Here is a 13,677-nt window from a genome sequence, read left to right on the forward strand (position 1 = left end):
TTTCCTATTCCCTCAATTCTCATTATTGTCGTGTTGTACAATTGGAAGGATTATAGTCATAGTCGTCTTTTAGTTGATGAAGATGCGGCGAGTCTCGTGCTTGGGAGCCTTGGGCACCCGGATGGAAAGGATACCATCCTTGAACCCAGCCGAGACGGCGTCTTGCTTGATCTGGCCGGGGAAGTTGAAGACCCGGCTGAACTCGCCAATGCTGCGCTCCGAGACCCAGTACTTTGCGTTGTCGACGGGCTCCTTCTTGGCAGCGGCGGCGTGGTGGTGCGCGACAGCAGAGGCAGACTTGTCGACCTCGGCGACGGTGGTGGCGGGTGTAGGCTGCGCGGTGGAGTTTGTCTCGTCGTCCTCTTCATCCTCGACGGTAGCCTGGTGAGGCGAGCGAGGGCGCTCAGTGCCGGTGGTGCTGGCGGCGTCATTGTTACCGCCGTCGGTGATGGCGCCGCTCATCTCAGTTCCGGAGGACTGCTGGAGGAGGCCCGCGGGCGGGGTGCCGCCGGTGTAAGACCGCTCGACGCGGCCGCGGATGTGGAGGGTGTGCGGGTCGGTGAACTCGATGGAGACGTCGTCCTTGCTCATGCCAGGGAGCTCGCCATGGAGCTCGTAGGCGTCCTCGACCTCGCGGACATCAAACTTGGGCTGGAAGGTCGGGACGTGGTTGCGGTGGGTGCCGCGGGCGCTGCTGGAAGGAGTGCCGTTGCCCTGGCGGGAGTAGTTGTCAAAGTCCTCCAGAAGGCGGAAGAGAGGGGTGAAGGAGGCGTCGGAGTTGTAGAAGTTGCGGGGGAAGAAGGCCATTTTGATGATGTTGTTGTTGTTGGTCGTTGAGAGGGTGTGAAGTGGTTGTGTGGTGGATTGATTGATGAGTAGAAAAACTGTAGTGATTGCGAGAGCTGGTTGTTTTGTTGTGTGTATGAGAGAGTTGTAGCCGTATTCGCTTGTTGTTGTTCTTGATGTTCTGATCTGAGGAGAAGAAAGTCGGCGGTAGAGGCGATCAAGACGACCGATTTATATAACTGAAGCAGGCATCATCGTGCCTTCCCCAGCGTTCCGGAAACATCGCTGAAAAATCAAAGACTCCGCCGCAAGGCCCTTCGAGAATGGACTCGCGCATCGGAGAAGGGACGCGCATGCTGCGAAAGCCTATTCTGGAGGGATCTGTAAGCTTCTCTTTGGCGATGGCCTCACGATGGGAGAGGGTTCTGGTAGCTTCGGAGGTGTGGAAGCTGCTGGAACCTTCCAGCGATTTCCATTGGCCTTCGCCACCGGCACAGCTATACATTACTCAACTCAACCCCATTGAAATTTAGGGTGGAAAATCATTCAAGTCAATTGAGCTCTCTCACTGACAATTCAATCAGTCGATAGTTCCCCATTGATCAATACGATAAACATGTCAACATCCGAAATGTAGAAACCGCATCTTCAGACCTTCGAAGAGCAGCTCGAAACCGTTGTAAGTCGCCGTGGTACATCCACCTGGCCTACTTTTTAGAGTTTCGGCCTCCGACAAGGGTTCAGCAAGACGCAATCCGTCATCTGTCCAATCAAATTTCGACCCCCGACGTCAAACGGATGGTCGTGCCGGGGCACCTCTCCTCCCCCTCCCCGGCCCCCAGCTCGCCTAGTCACACAGACTTGTCCATGACAGAAAGCCGACAAAAAAAAAGAGTCCAGACTCTCAATCGCCCATGGCCAGGTCCAGACCCTTAGGTTTTCCAAACCAGCCCGCGGGATCCCCATCATCGTGTCGGATCCTACAAATCGGGGTTTGTAGTGTGATACAGCCCACGGCGACTCCCGTTTTAGTCTGCATGTCCGGTCTGGTTCCCGCGAAACCTGTTGCACAATTATCTACGCCCACTTTCTATGGGACCATGGCACATGGGTAGTGAGAGAGAGTGAGAGAGCGGGGGAGAGAAAAAAAGATTGCAATGCAGCAGGCCGTTTGAGAAGGACGAGCCGATGCCGGTGGCAGCTTACGGCATTGCTGAGTCAAACTCTTACCTCAGGTAATTCGGATACATCAAACCCGCACGTCGTAGCGTCTCCGGCCCTCTGGGATTTGGTATCTCACAACACGGTGGTCCTGGTAGTGTGGTAGTATACCTCATAACGTGGGGAAAACGTTCGCCTCACTCCAGAGACGGAGACCCTCAGTAATCATCCCGTTGCGATCATTACAGTAACCCCGCCGCAGGAACTTGGACGAGATATCGGTCTGGACGGACACCAAGTAAAGAAGTGGCGGAAATTCAAGGCCTGTTACTCCGTGCCGTGGATTCAAATGATTGTGGTGGTGCTCCGTACCCCTGACGATAAAATCTCTCGGTTTGCACACTCAAATGTAACGGTACATCATACACGCTAGCTTCACTTTTCGACGAAAAACATCGAATTGGATCTGACGAAAAAGTCACATTGTGCAGTCGATCCCACAGGTATTCCCTGATCAACTGAACGGGAAGTTCGCGCATCTTGACATCAATTTCAAGTAACCAAAAATCGGCAATTGAATGACATGCGCCTGGTCAGCCATGCGACGAGGAAACCTTGCCAATTAAGGTTTGAGGGCGCAGTTCGAGTCGTGATCCCGACGCTCGTCCGGGTTCATCCCTTCCAGGGTCAAGCCACAATGTGGATGTCGCCACCGTAAACGTGCCACAGCTGATCGACGACATGTCGTGGATTCGCAGTAGAAATGGCATATTGACCAACTTTTTCAAGTCCTGCATTTTGCCTTTAACTTGCCGGACCAAGTGGGAAAGCAAACGCATAGGGCGGGATATGATAAATGGAGAAAATCTGCTCCTTTGACCAGTCCATCCGTACCAACTGTCCCGGTAGCTGTCACATCGCCCAGGCGCCGCCCCTTCAACTCCAAATTCGTAGGCAGCATACACCAAACTCTTTCGTAGAATTAGACAGCCAGATTAGATACATTGAGAAGCAGCACATCCAGATAACCAACCATCACAGCGCTCGCCATGGCCTGCATATGCGGCTGTTGTCGTAAAAACATGTCCAACCGATCGTAAACCACAGAGTCCGGATCCAAATCAACTAATGCCTGAGAAATGAAGTCTCGGCTAAGTCGCCAATAATACCAATGACGGTGCCGGTTATTGTTGGTACTGTGGCCTCATGGGCGGATATCCTGCAATCATCGCCATTCCGGGTCGCATAGCCGGCACTGAACCTGGACCAGGACTCTGAACTCTATTGAAGAGCCCAATCAGCCTTCTTCCGACGGACGGTTCCAGCTCGGTGCCGTCTCTCGCGATCTTGACCTCGCGGTTCGAGTTCCATGGATTACGAAGACCCCTGGTGCGGTAAAATGGCAGTCGTGCCGTCGACAGCCATTCGAGTTTGAAGGGCTTCCCCCAAGCCTTGGTGTTACCATCGGCTTCTTGGTTCCCGCTCTTACGGCTGCTCGCATCGCTCTGTTCCATTTCGGTTTCCTCTTCCTCGTCACCACTCTCTCCATCCTCACGCTCTGCTTCCCAGAAGATGGTGCCACGGGCCGAATCATCAATGATCCTGCCCTTTGGCGCGTACTCTGTGGGTTCGGTAGGAATTGCCTTCGGCAAGTCGACATCGTTAGCGGACTGTGCCTTGGGGGCAAACTCGATAGCAGCGTCCGGGTCTTCGTTAATTTGAGATGTCATTCTTGCGTATCCGAAATATTCGCCCGATTTGTTCGCAGAAAACACCAAGTAAACATTGTCGACGGCCTATAGAAATAAGTCAGAGATGCAAGACTAGACCTTCAAGATGCTGCTTACATTGAAAGCGGCATTCAGCGTATCCTCATTGTGAGACTGGGTTGCCCAGATCCCCGTCCTGACACTAAGCTCGAGATCCTCCACAGTCAAACTTTTCAGGATGAAGAACTTATCCTTCTGAGATGTTGCTTCTACTGCGGTGACGGGCTTGACATCATTGGACTCTGCCACTGCCACTTCGGGAGTAGCTTCAGTAGCGCTTGGCGGTGCAGCGACATCGTGAGGCGTTTGCGATCCAGAAGAGGCCGCTGGGCCTGTAGGTGCTGTAACACCTGTTGCGCCCTCGACAGTGCTCTTGCGCAAGCGGCTGACCAGGCGAACGGACTGGAATTTAGAATCGTGTAATTTTTGCTGAGCCGTCACGCATGTTTGTTCGTCTTTGAAGTTGGCGAATGCACAGTTGCTCTTCGATATCAAGAATAGGGACTCGAGGCCGTTTGCCTCCTTGCACACGTGGTGGACGAGGTTCATGAGGTCGGTTTGAGGCGGAAGATTTCCAACCCAGATCGCATGTCCTGATAATATTGTCAGCGAGCGAGTTTGACTCTTCGAATTGCAACAAGACTAACCACTTTGACGCGGTTTTCGCGGTGGCCCGCGTACAACCCCGGATCGACCTTCACCCACATCTATAGTTCGGTCAGTGATGTCTCTCCGACACGTTGGCACTGAGCGCGCAATACCACTTGACCTGTGGCTCGAGGGAGCGTTCATACCGCTAGGGTCGATTCCGTTGGGCATCTGAGGCATGACTCTAGGGTCGCTGTGTCCGGTGTTCGTTCCCATGTACTGTGCCGAGACCATGGGATTGTGAAGAGCTTGATTCTGGGAGTAGTGGCCAGCTGGAGGATAGTAGTACCCTTGAGGGATCTGATTATGCTGCGGATGGTTCATAACCATTTGGCTCGGGTAGTATCCCATGTTTGGGCGAGCTTGCTGCTGAGTCGGAGAGAGCTGGTTGGTGTAGTAGTGCTGCATCTGGTGGTGCTGCGGCATGTAGTATTGCGGGTTTCCCATGGGCATCGCGCCTTGGCCAGGATACTGAGGAGCCATCTGTGGCATCTGCGGCATCATCGAAGGCGAGGATGTGGCCGGGCTGAATCGCTGCTGTTGATGCTGCGGCTGGCCACCGGGCACGTAATGCCCATGCCTCATGCTTGACTGGGGCAGCGCGTTCGCCATGTTGTTCATGTTGAAATTTCCGGGGCGACCGGCTGCGGGCTGCTGAGCCATGTCGAGTTGAGACGAAAAGGCATGTTGCGGAGGGCCGTACTGCTGATGCTGCAGATGGGGGATGCCTTGAGCTTCCATCCTCGACTTCTCGTCTAGAAGAATGGGCGAAACACTTGCAGCGTTTGCGTTTAAGCCCTGGTGAGAGTCCACAATAGGATACTCGGTGACGTTGGGAGGAGATTGAACATCTCCCATTTGTATGGTGATGGTGCGAGCTGTATCGGAGTCTAAGCCGCCCACAAACTGTCGTAATCGAGTTAGCAAAATGCCCAAACGTCGGCGGCCGGGACCAACGGCGCCAGCAAGCCAGGCTGAGGTCCATCTAGTAGTTTATACCTTCGGTAAAGCACTAGTCCAAGCCCCCGGAGCTCTGGGTCGACTGACAGCTCTAACGGAGCAAAACCCAGACGAGAGGAGAGACGGTCAGGATGTGACGGGAAGTATGTATGATTCTAGGCGCCACAACAAGATTGAGCTATTTGCGGTAGATGAGTGAAAGCCCACGTTGTGGCCAATGTGGCTAGTTTGCACAGCCTTTGAAGGAAAGGGGGGGATTTCCCTCTGGAAAGTCACGCTTCCGAGCGCCCCAAGGGTATATGTGGCAGTTAACCCTGCTCAGGAAGGAGCGCGTGCGATGTGTGGCTCAATGAAATTCCTAGAAGGCGATCAGCTCGTCTGGGCGTCCAATACTAATGCAGAGAAGAGCCCGAAGCAGGGGGGGCTGCGTAGTCTTTGGTACCAGGGTGATGGAGGGGGAGCTGCCGAAGATGACGGGAAGGACGAAGAAACGAGACGCGAGGGGCTAGGTTAGGGAACTCCAGGCATGTACATCGTGTGGAGAGGTGCCGCTTCAGTATGGTGCGGTTGCCACTAAACGAGGGCTGTCTCTTACCTGAACTTCGGGGCGCCGACGCAGGGGTTGTTGCTGTACTGGTAGATGGATGTTCTACGAGTTACGAGTCCAATGATGTAAGACGAATGCGAGCTCAGGACTTGATGGTAGGATGAATACACGTTAAGGTGACGATGTGATGCTGTGCAGCAGAGGACGTCCAATCCAGTGCGATTCAAGAGAATGAAGAAGTATGGAGAGTCGACGACTGAGAAGCCCCCAGTGGCAAGACGAGACTCGACCGGTTGAAAAAGACCAAGTCAACGTAAGCGAGGGTTTAGACAGAATAGTCCTGGCGTACCAGTTAGAGGTTGCTGTGGTAGCTGCGTGATGAAGGAGACACTAAGAGTGCTTCTTCTCCCAACGCCCAATGATATTTATGGAAGAAGGAAGGAAACGGCTATCATGAGATCCGGGCAGTAAAAAGAGAAAGGCGTGGAATAGCAGCACAAGGAAGGTGACGAGTTACCGACAGGATGGTGGCCAAAACCCAAGGGCCGGGTATCTTGCACAAGCAAGCTAAATGTGGAGGCTCTCAGAATCCTAGTTACTTGTTGAGCAATAAGAAAGCTATGGGCAAGCGGCGACTGAGGCGTAGGGGTTTGAGAGAAAACGTTGGAGGAGTTGTGGGATGCCAGAAACGCACGTACTGAAGTAGAGTAGATGGCGCAGGATAATGCCCGCAGTTTCGAGCTCGGGGGAGCTGTCGAGTAGGTGCTGGAGCACTGGAGGTGGGTTCCAAGATTGCGCCGTTGGCCGACTTGAGGAGAGCTCCGAGATGTAGGCGGCAACCACTTCGCCGCTATGCGTCCGTTGTTGTCGTAGTGTATGCGTCGCACCTTTTCTTTTCAAAGATATCACGAAGAAGAGGCCGAGATGGCAATGCTGATGAGCGAGAGAGGACTGCCCGACTACACTACACCGAGGCAGTTGTGAGAGAGAAGACAGGACGAGTCGAAGGTCGAGTCTGGGTGAGCGACGGGTAAGGCGAGAGGGAAACGACCGGGCCAGACAGTGGGTTAAGTGGCGTTCGAGGAGGGGTGGGTTTAGAGGCGAGAGGCGTGTGAGTGTAAGTGTAAGTGTATGTGTGTGCGAAAGAGAGAGTGAGAGAGGTTGAGAGAGAGAGAGAGGCACAGAGGCACAGAGGCACAGAGGCACAGAGGCACAGAGGCACTATACTAGGTCGTAGGTAAAAGGTCTCGCTCTCAGTCCTGGCCAGTTCAGCCCAGATGGAATGGGGAAGAGGAAGGAGGGATGGGAATTGAGGAGGAGGAGGAGGAGGAAGAGAAAAAAGGCATACACCTCACACCGTAGGGAGGGGTGGCGGTAGAAGGGGCGATGCGGGTAAGGGGAGCATCCATGATGTGGGAACGAACTGATGTGCATGGCCAGGTGCCCGTTCTGGAACCAGTAGCATCAAATTGGATGAAGAAAGATGGGATTTTTTTCTTCGGTTCTTGGCTGCCGCTCTGAGATGTGCAAGGGACACAGATGTGGTCGGGTGGCCCTCCCACTTGGCCGGGCCACGAACTAAACTAGACGAAAGTAGCTTGTCGCCTTGTGTCAACAGGGATGGACTTGTAGATGGAAGTCTTGTTCTCATGATGAATACGACGGTATGGGCACTTAAGCACGAGAGCTACCGAATCACAATCAGTCGAGAAATTGTAGAGAGCGAGGAAGAGAGACACAGAGAGGGAGAATGATGTGTAAGAGAGAGAGAGAGAGATAGCAAAATATTCGCCTATCAAGGCACCTTACTTGATCCATACACTTGTAGCTCAATGGGGATATGAACATAGTATGTAATACAGGTATCGACAGACTGACTACGTATGAGACAACCTTGGTACAGATGGAGAGCTCGAAGACAGAGGCAAAAGGGCTAATGGAAACGAGAGAGCGAGGTGCAGAGCAGACGTTGCAGAACAGAGTGACAAGAGTAGAGCAGCGACAAACAACACAAGAGACGAGCAGGGCGGCAGGTGGAGGAATCCGATGGAGAGCGACCCAGTCTTGCATTTCGCCACTCGACCCGCCGAGCCACTTTCCAGACACAGAGTCAGGAAGGGAAAGCAATCTGTGTCCGAGTACGTAGCCAAGTAACAAGTAGCAAGTGAAAGCGCGAGAAGGTACGCAGTAGAATGAGGTAAGGTACTGTGGCCTGTGGTCTGTGGCTAAAGTACTTCCACGCTTCTCCCTCGTGCTAGGTTTTCTTCCTGCTGCCAAGTACTACAACGTGCCGACTTGATCTGCTCAGCTTGCCTGCCTGCCTGCCGAACTGTTTACAGTATGTAGAAAATCTCAGGTTACTTTCAAAGGAAAAGTGCAAGGGGATGGGGGAGGAAAGAACAAGAGCCCCAGAAAACAAGAACGAGAGACAGGGACCGCGCTTGCTCGCCCACTCGTTCGATCTCGCTCTGGTCTTGGTGTCTTGTTAGTCCCGTGTCTGGCCCGGACGCCCAGCCACATTGGTCCTGGGCCTCCCTCAGTCACCCAAAGTCGCCTCCCGGTACGTATCGCTTGAGGTACTCGGCGCGGTACATCGAGAGTACAGGGGGCAGGTACAATCGCTCCCGCTACTACTTCGTACGTACGTCGTATCTCCTTGAGCTCCATGTGCTGCTCCCTGCAATTCAAACTTTTTTGTCTTCCTGCTTTGGCGCCTTCTTCTTGACTGACGTTGGCTTTTCCCCATCACTTGATGGATCGCTAGCCTCAAATTCTAAACAATGCCAGGCGGGTGGCGGATACCTGACTGATAGGCATCGCATTCGCAGCTGTGTACTATCAATAGATGATCAACCCCCTGTTGTCCATAAACGCAGCAAAACATCGGAATCCTCGAGACCCTTTCCCAGATCATTGCCTGCTTTTCATTGCTTTTTCTTCGCTTTTAGGCTTGTGAGTTTGGGCGTCGGGTACTGTTGCTGCACAGCTGCGACACGGCATCATGCGTTATTCGCACAGAGTAACAGCACCTAGTCCAAGAGGAAAAAGGAAGCATCGGGCTGCTGTTACTGGAGCTCACAACCGCATCTCCCGGTCCAGCCCTCCAACTTCGCCCTACGTAGTACATCTCCAGCTTTGCCCAATTGGGTTTGAGCTTTATTTTGCCGTAACCTCACCCTCGCATCTACCTGACTTGAGTTCGGGTAACAGCAACGTGCTCAACTGGTGATCTGGGGGCGGCTATGCGCTTCCGAGGCCAATAGCAGGTAGGTGTAGGTAATCCTGAGAGTGAGCTATCCAGCATCGGCGGTGGAGTGGCTCGAGAAAACGTGCGCCTAACATGCCTATGCATCCGTACAGCATTTGTGTTGGCGAGACCCATCCCATCTAACCAAGCTACATCGGTATGAGGCTTGGAGGATAGTCTTATGTCTCATTTCTGCCTCACAGCATGGCAATTTGTAATAAGGCCTGTGAGGCCTACTGGCTCAGTGGTCGTTTACCCAGAGTCAACGGCTCGCCGAAATTCGCCATCGCGCCTTTGGAAAGTCATGACGTATATGACCATACCAGTCCCAGCAAATTCAGTAATCCTTCCATCTTTGAGGTATGTTCGGTGCCGCGCTTGCAGGAATCTGCCCTGAAGCATCGCAGGCCAGTCTCTTCCATCGGTGCCGGAACATCATCCCTTTTCAGCCAAGGCCTTGCTGTAGTGTGTCCAGGCATCAGTCGGTTGTCGGAAACGCAGACGCCTTAAAACTGCCAGCGCGAAACATAGGAGTGGTCGAGGACAAGGGCGTGAAAGAGGTTGAGATGTCTGGCAGATTCCTTCATCCGCTGTGGATCGAGGGCTGCATCGAGAAATCCGCACTCCTCCCGTCCAATGCCCCAGGCTGCAGGCTCATCCAGTAACAAAGGGAATCAGACTTGGGAAGCGTCGCGCTAAGACTGTGAGAGGCTCAAATTGCAGCACGAGTTGGGTTGGCTGTGAGCCGCATGAGGGAGCCATTGTGCGGGGAGACCGGTGGTCTAGACCATTCTCCCCTTACCCAGACAGCCCGTAAGTTGTAACATGCTCATCCGGATGATCTCCAGGCAAGAGAGGCCTGTAGGTCACCGCGGGCCCTCGGCCCATCGGTGGTCTGATCATTCCACAGCCCCCAAGTTGTTTCTCGGGCTCGCCAACGGCAGTAGTAAATTGTAATAAGACAAGCTAGACAAGCTGGCCGAGCGTCCGAATCCACGTGCTTGGGGCAAAGGTGGTACAAACATCGATGAACAGTGTCGAATATCACAATCGTTGATGAAAGCCATGCTACGAAAGCTTGATAGATGAAGAGAAGAGAGGAAGCGGAATACGCGAGGACTGGGCCAACGCAGGAGCTGGAGTATCGAGTGGAAGGCTGGAAGTGGCCATCGAGGACTAGGTAGGCCGAGTATGCCTCAGTTGGAGACGTTGAGTCGTCGGAGTATTGTAAATGAACAAGTGGACTCGACTCATACAGTGCCAGCGAGGGACAACGATGGAGGAATTGGGGGACCAGACAACTCCATCGCGCCGGAGAGTGTGCGACGAGTCGGGAGTAACGAGATCATCGAGACGTTGGAGTCTTGGAGTAAAGATTTGCAGCAATATGGGGCACGGCGTTTGTGCCGCTGACCAGTAGCCGTGATTCAATCGCGAATCGCGATTGTATGTGCTGGTGGTGGTAGGTAGTATGGAGACCGCGCGGTTCACCCCACGTCCAGTCCACTGTCACTTGTCAGCGTGCTTGACGCGGTCGGATGCCATAGTGAGCCGGCGGCAGTCGTATGTCTGAGCGATTTGGCGGTTTGGACGGAAGCCGAAGTGTGGACATCCCAAGTGGAAGGGGGGAGTGGTGGAGAAGTGAGATGAGGAGGAGGCTGGAGTTGCGGACAGGGTCCGCGGCGGAAACGGGAAGCTTTCACAGTGAAGTCTGAGGTGATGGTGACTGATCCGACACCGACCACAATGCGCATCTGTCGCCTCGCCTACAGTGGGAAATCGGTCTGGATAGAACCCCACCCATCCCCGCTATTCTGTCCTACGCTCCAACTTGGAGGGTTCAAGGCCAAGGAAAGAACTGCACGGTGACATTTGATGCAAGTGTGCAAATCCATCTCCGCCGGTTCTTGTTCCCCTTCCACCTTCCACTCCAAGGGTCCAAGCATCATGACTCCATGAGATGGAGACTTGGAGCATTGGAAAAACTCTGTCTTGAGGAGCTCGGTCTCTTGCCGGAGTGTCGCCGAGTAATGCCAATTTGCGAACTGCGAGTTCACCCTCCGAGACGTAAGGTATCTCTGTCTCTCTCTCTCTTTCTCTCTAGCCTTGCTTGACATGGAGTCAGCTTCACAAGTGGTTTTCAGGGTCCAACAACTCGATGTACGATTGGGTATTCTATTGGACCAGATGGGAATAAGGTCGCGTTCACAGATAGGGGGATCCCTTTGAGTTTGGGGGCCATCTGCGCTTGATTGCATTGTCTTGGCTACCTCACCTTACGGATAGGCAGTTTCCCTAGGTAGTAGGTAAGCTGAGTTGGCCAAGTTTGTCCCTGCTTTTTTGCCTTGTTCCTCCTTTCCTCCCGGTTCCAACTATTATTTGTCTCGCCTCGCCTGCCTCGCCTCATGTCTCTCCGCTCCTTCCTCCTTGAATTATTGCTCCAGTCTGCTTGCTGTGACATTGAAGACTACTTACCTCATAGGTAAGGTAGGGAACTTTGGATACGTGCCTTGTACCGTACAGAGCAGGTACCTGCGGATGTACTCGTAAAGGTACTCACCCCCCCCCCCCGGTCTCCTTACCCGAAATCTCTTGCAACCACGACTATCCAAAGCCGCCGCGCCAAATTTTGACGGCACCGTCAACATGGGATTCTCCAAACTTTTCGATTTTTTTCAGACCTCCACTTGCATTGCGTCCCCCTCCCCCCCACTGCCCTTGAAGGTCTCCTCCTCTCCTCTCTAGCAGGCCTGATCCCTTCATTGACGCCAACTGGCAAGCCGAAAGCCTGCAGCGGCTGCATTTTTGCTTCTCCCGCAACCATCTCGAATGCTTGTGGCAAAAAGGCCTGTCTCAAGCTTGTTGGGAAGCTTTCTTACGGTGCTCGCAGCCAGTCACCCGTCAAGCAATTGTCCAATCTCATCGTTGCTTTCACTTCGAGATACCTCTCCGGCGCCAACCCCGACAGCCCGAGTCATCGCCCGAACCCTGTGCCTGAGCAGCAGGACCCTTACCCGTCCACCGCAACCATCTGGGTCCAATCAATCGTGGCAACTCTAGTGCAGCTATCCAGACTTGTGACAGCCGGAAGTTCCTCTCCGGGCCAAGTCGCTACTTGTATATTGTACACAACCTGCACTTACATCTGTGACTACTTGGCCGAGATCCAATCATCCACCGGATCATCGCAATATGCTTCGAAAGGGTTTACCAGGAAATCGGGGCCGCCGGAGGTGGAAATGAGCAAAAACAAAGCAGAAAATATCCACGGCGCACGCCGTCCAAGGATGCGAGCATGCCAAACTGCCGTTTGACGCCAGAGACACCGCGCGGCCGAGTATTGCGGCTTGCCGGTCGGAGTTTCGCCACAACTGACCAAGGCTCCAGCTTGACCGGCGCCGATCCTTTACCCCATCCGCACCGAGATCTGCGTTGCATGTGGCACGCATCCTCCGAGAATCGTCACTGCTACCACATTATGATCCGGGGGTGAGATCATGGCACGCATGGCTAGAACCCGTCGAAGCAGTACAATTGAGGGTTCTTTTTGCACCCCGACCCCGGAAACATGCCACCCGAAGTGCCATGCGTGCGGCGTGCCATGGTCAATAACCTACCCGGACATGATACGGCGTTCTACTGATAGCCAGGCACTTCAGGTGTACTTGCGCGAGCCATTGATGCCTTGAGAAGAAAACGCCCACATTGCCGAGCGCATCAGACATTCGAAGGCCTGGCCGGCTCACAGCTTCATTGACGACCAGCACCAAGGGCGCCAGACGCCCGGTCGCACAGATACATGGTACCTCGCCGTCACGGCACGGCGCCTTGTCTTCAGCCGCTAAGGCTGGTCTGGCAGCTTTCTCCGCGGCTAGTCTGCCGTTACGGGACACAAATGAGTTAGCTAATGCAGTCTACAGTGGCCCGGTGCACATGAAAGGAGAACGGCATTCGACCGAGAGACTACCGGTAATGAAGTCGCTACGTTCCGCAATCATCTTGGCGCCGCATTACCTCATCAACTTGTTGGAGAGGCGCCAGTGGTTGGTTTGAAATCCGTCACTCGAAGACGGTGCAGCGGCATATCCCATGTCGATGACAACACAGAGCAGCCTCAAACGATGATCAGCCAAAGTCGCTGGTGACAAGGCGGCTCAAACTCAGCACTCCCTCTCGCTGATATGGTAAGTGAGGCACTTGGACGCTTGGCCAGTCGCCGCGGCTGCATGGAGAGAAGCAGCTATTCGAGACAACAACATACAGGTGACATCGCCTTGACATATAATTTGACCCTCGGACGCAGGACACGCAATTGCGGTCTTCTACTTCAAAAGTCGCAGCCTCGTTTCTTCGCAACCAGAACCATATTCCGCTTAGTGCAGTCGGGCCGACAGCTTTCAGCGTCAGTGCTTGTTCGGTTCAAAATGCCCGAGCTACAGAGGCTGTCGTCTAAAGCCATTGAGTTCTGCACTTGTCACTGGACTTCGACTTGGATTAACGACTTTGGCAGTTCTGTGCATCGCCATCTGACTTGGTCTCGACCGTGCGCCGCGGTGGCG

At 53.8% G+C, this 13,677-nt stretch overlaps 6 protein-coding genes across 6 annotated transcripts; all 6 read right to left on the minus strand.

Moving 5' to 3' along the window:
* Positions 1–69: 69 nt before the first annotated feature.
* On the minus strand, positions 70–807 carry CCOS01_16749 (hsp20-like protein; the record flags this gene model as incomplete). The annotated part of the gene is made up of 1 exon (XM_060464885.1): positions 70–807. The coding sequence occupies one exon, from the start codon at positions 805–807 to the stop codon at positions 70–72; it is 738 nt and encodes a 245-aa protein (XP_060304552.1).
* A 1,733-nt stretch (positions 808–2,540) lies between these two features.
* On the minus strand, positions 2,541–2,786 carry CCOS01_16750 (uncharacterized protein; the record flags this gene model as incomplete). Its single annotated transcript, XM_060464886.1, has 1 exon — positions 2,541–2,786. The coding sequence occupies one exon, from the start codon at positions 2,784–2,786 to the stop codon at positions 2,541–2,543; it is 246 nt and encodes an 81-aa protein (XP_060304553.1).
* Positions 2,787–3,131: 345 nt separating this feature from the next.
* Positions 3,132–5,348, minus strand: CCOS01_16751 (uncharacterized protein; the record flags this gene model as incomplete). The annotated part of the gene is made up of 3 exons (XM_060464887.1): positions 3,132–3,743; positions 3,795–4,309; positions 4,364–5,348. Coding segments are annotated over 3 exons (2,112 nt in total), but the record flags the coding sequence as incomplete, so codon positions are not given.
* A 1,141-nt stretch (positions 5,349–6,489) lies between these two features.
* On the minus strand, positions 6,490–7,047 carry CCOS01_16752 (uncharacterized protein; the record flags this gene model as incomplete). Its single annotated transcript, XM_060464888.1, has 1 exon — positions 6,490–7,047. A coding segment is annotated over one exon (558 nt), but the record flags the coding sequence as incomplete, so codon positions are not given.
* Positions 7,048–7,572: 525 nt separating this feature from the next.
* On the minus strand, positions 7,573–7,941 carry CCOS01_16753 (uncharacterized protein; the record flags this gene model as incomplete). The annotated part of the gene is made up of 1 exon (XM_060464889.1): positions 7,573–7,941. The coding sequence occupies one exon, from the start codon at positions 7,939–7,941 to the stop codon at positions 7,573–7,575; it is 369 nt and encodes a 122-aa protein (XP_060304556.1).
* Positions 7,942–12,723: 4,782 nt separating this feature from the next.
* Positions 12,724–13,209, minus strand: CCOS01_16754 (uncharacterized protein; the record flags this gene model as incomplete). Its single annotated transcript, XM_060464890.1, has 2 exons — positions 12,724–12,994; positions 13,133–13,209. The coding sequence occupies 2 exons, from the start codon at positions 13,207–13,209 to the stop codon at positions 12,724–12,726; spliced, it is 348 nt and encodes a 115-aa protein (XP_060304557.1).
* Between the last annotated feature and the right edge of the window lie 468 nt (positions 13,210–13,677).

The sequence above is a fragment of the Colletotrichum costaricense genome, assembly GCF_030867565.1.
Source record: "Colletotrichum costaricense strain IMI 309622 chromosome Unknown Scaffold_33.1, whole genome shotgun sequence".
In the NCBI taxonomy this organism is placed as follows: Eukaryota; Fungi; Ascomycota; class Sordariomycetes; order Glomerellales; family Glomerellaceae; genus Colletotrichum; species Colletotrichum costaricense.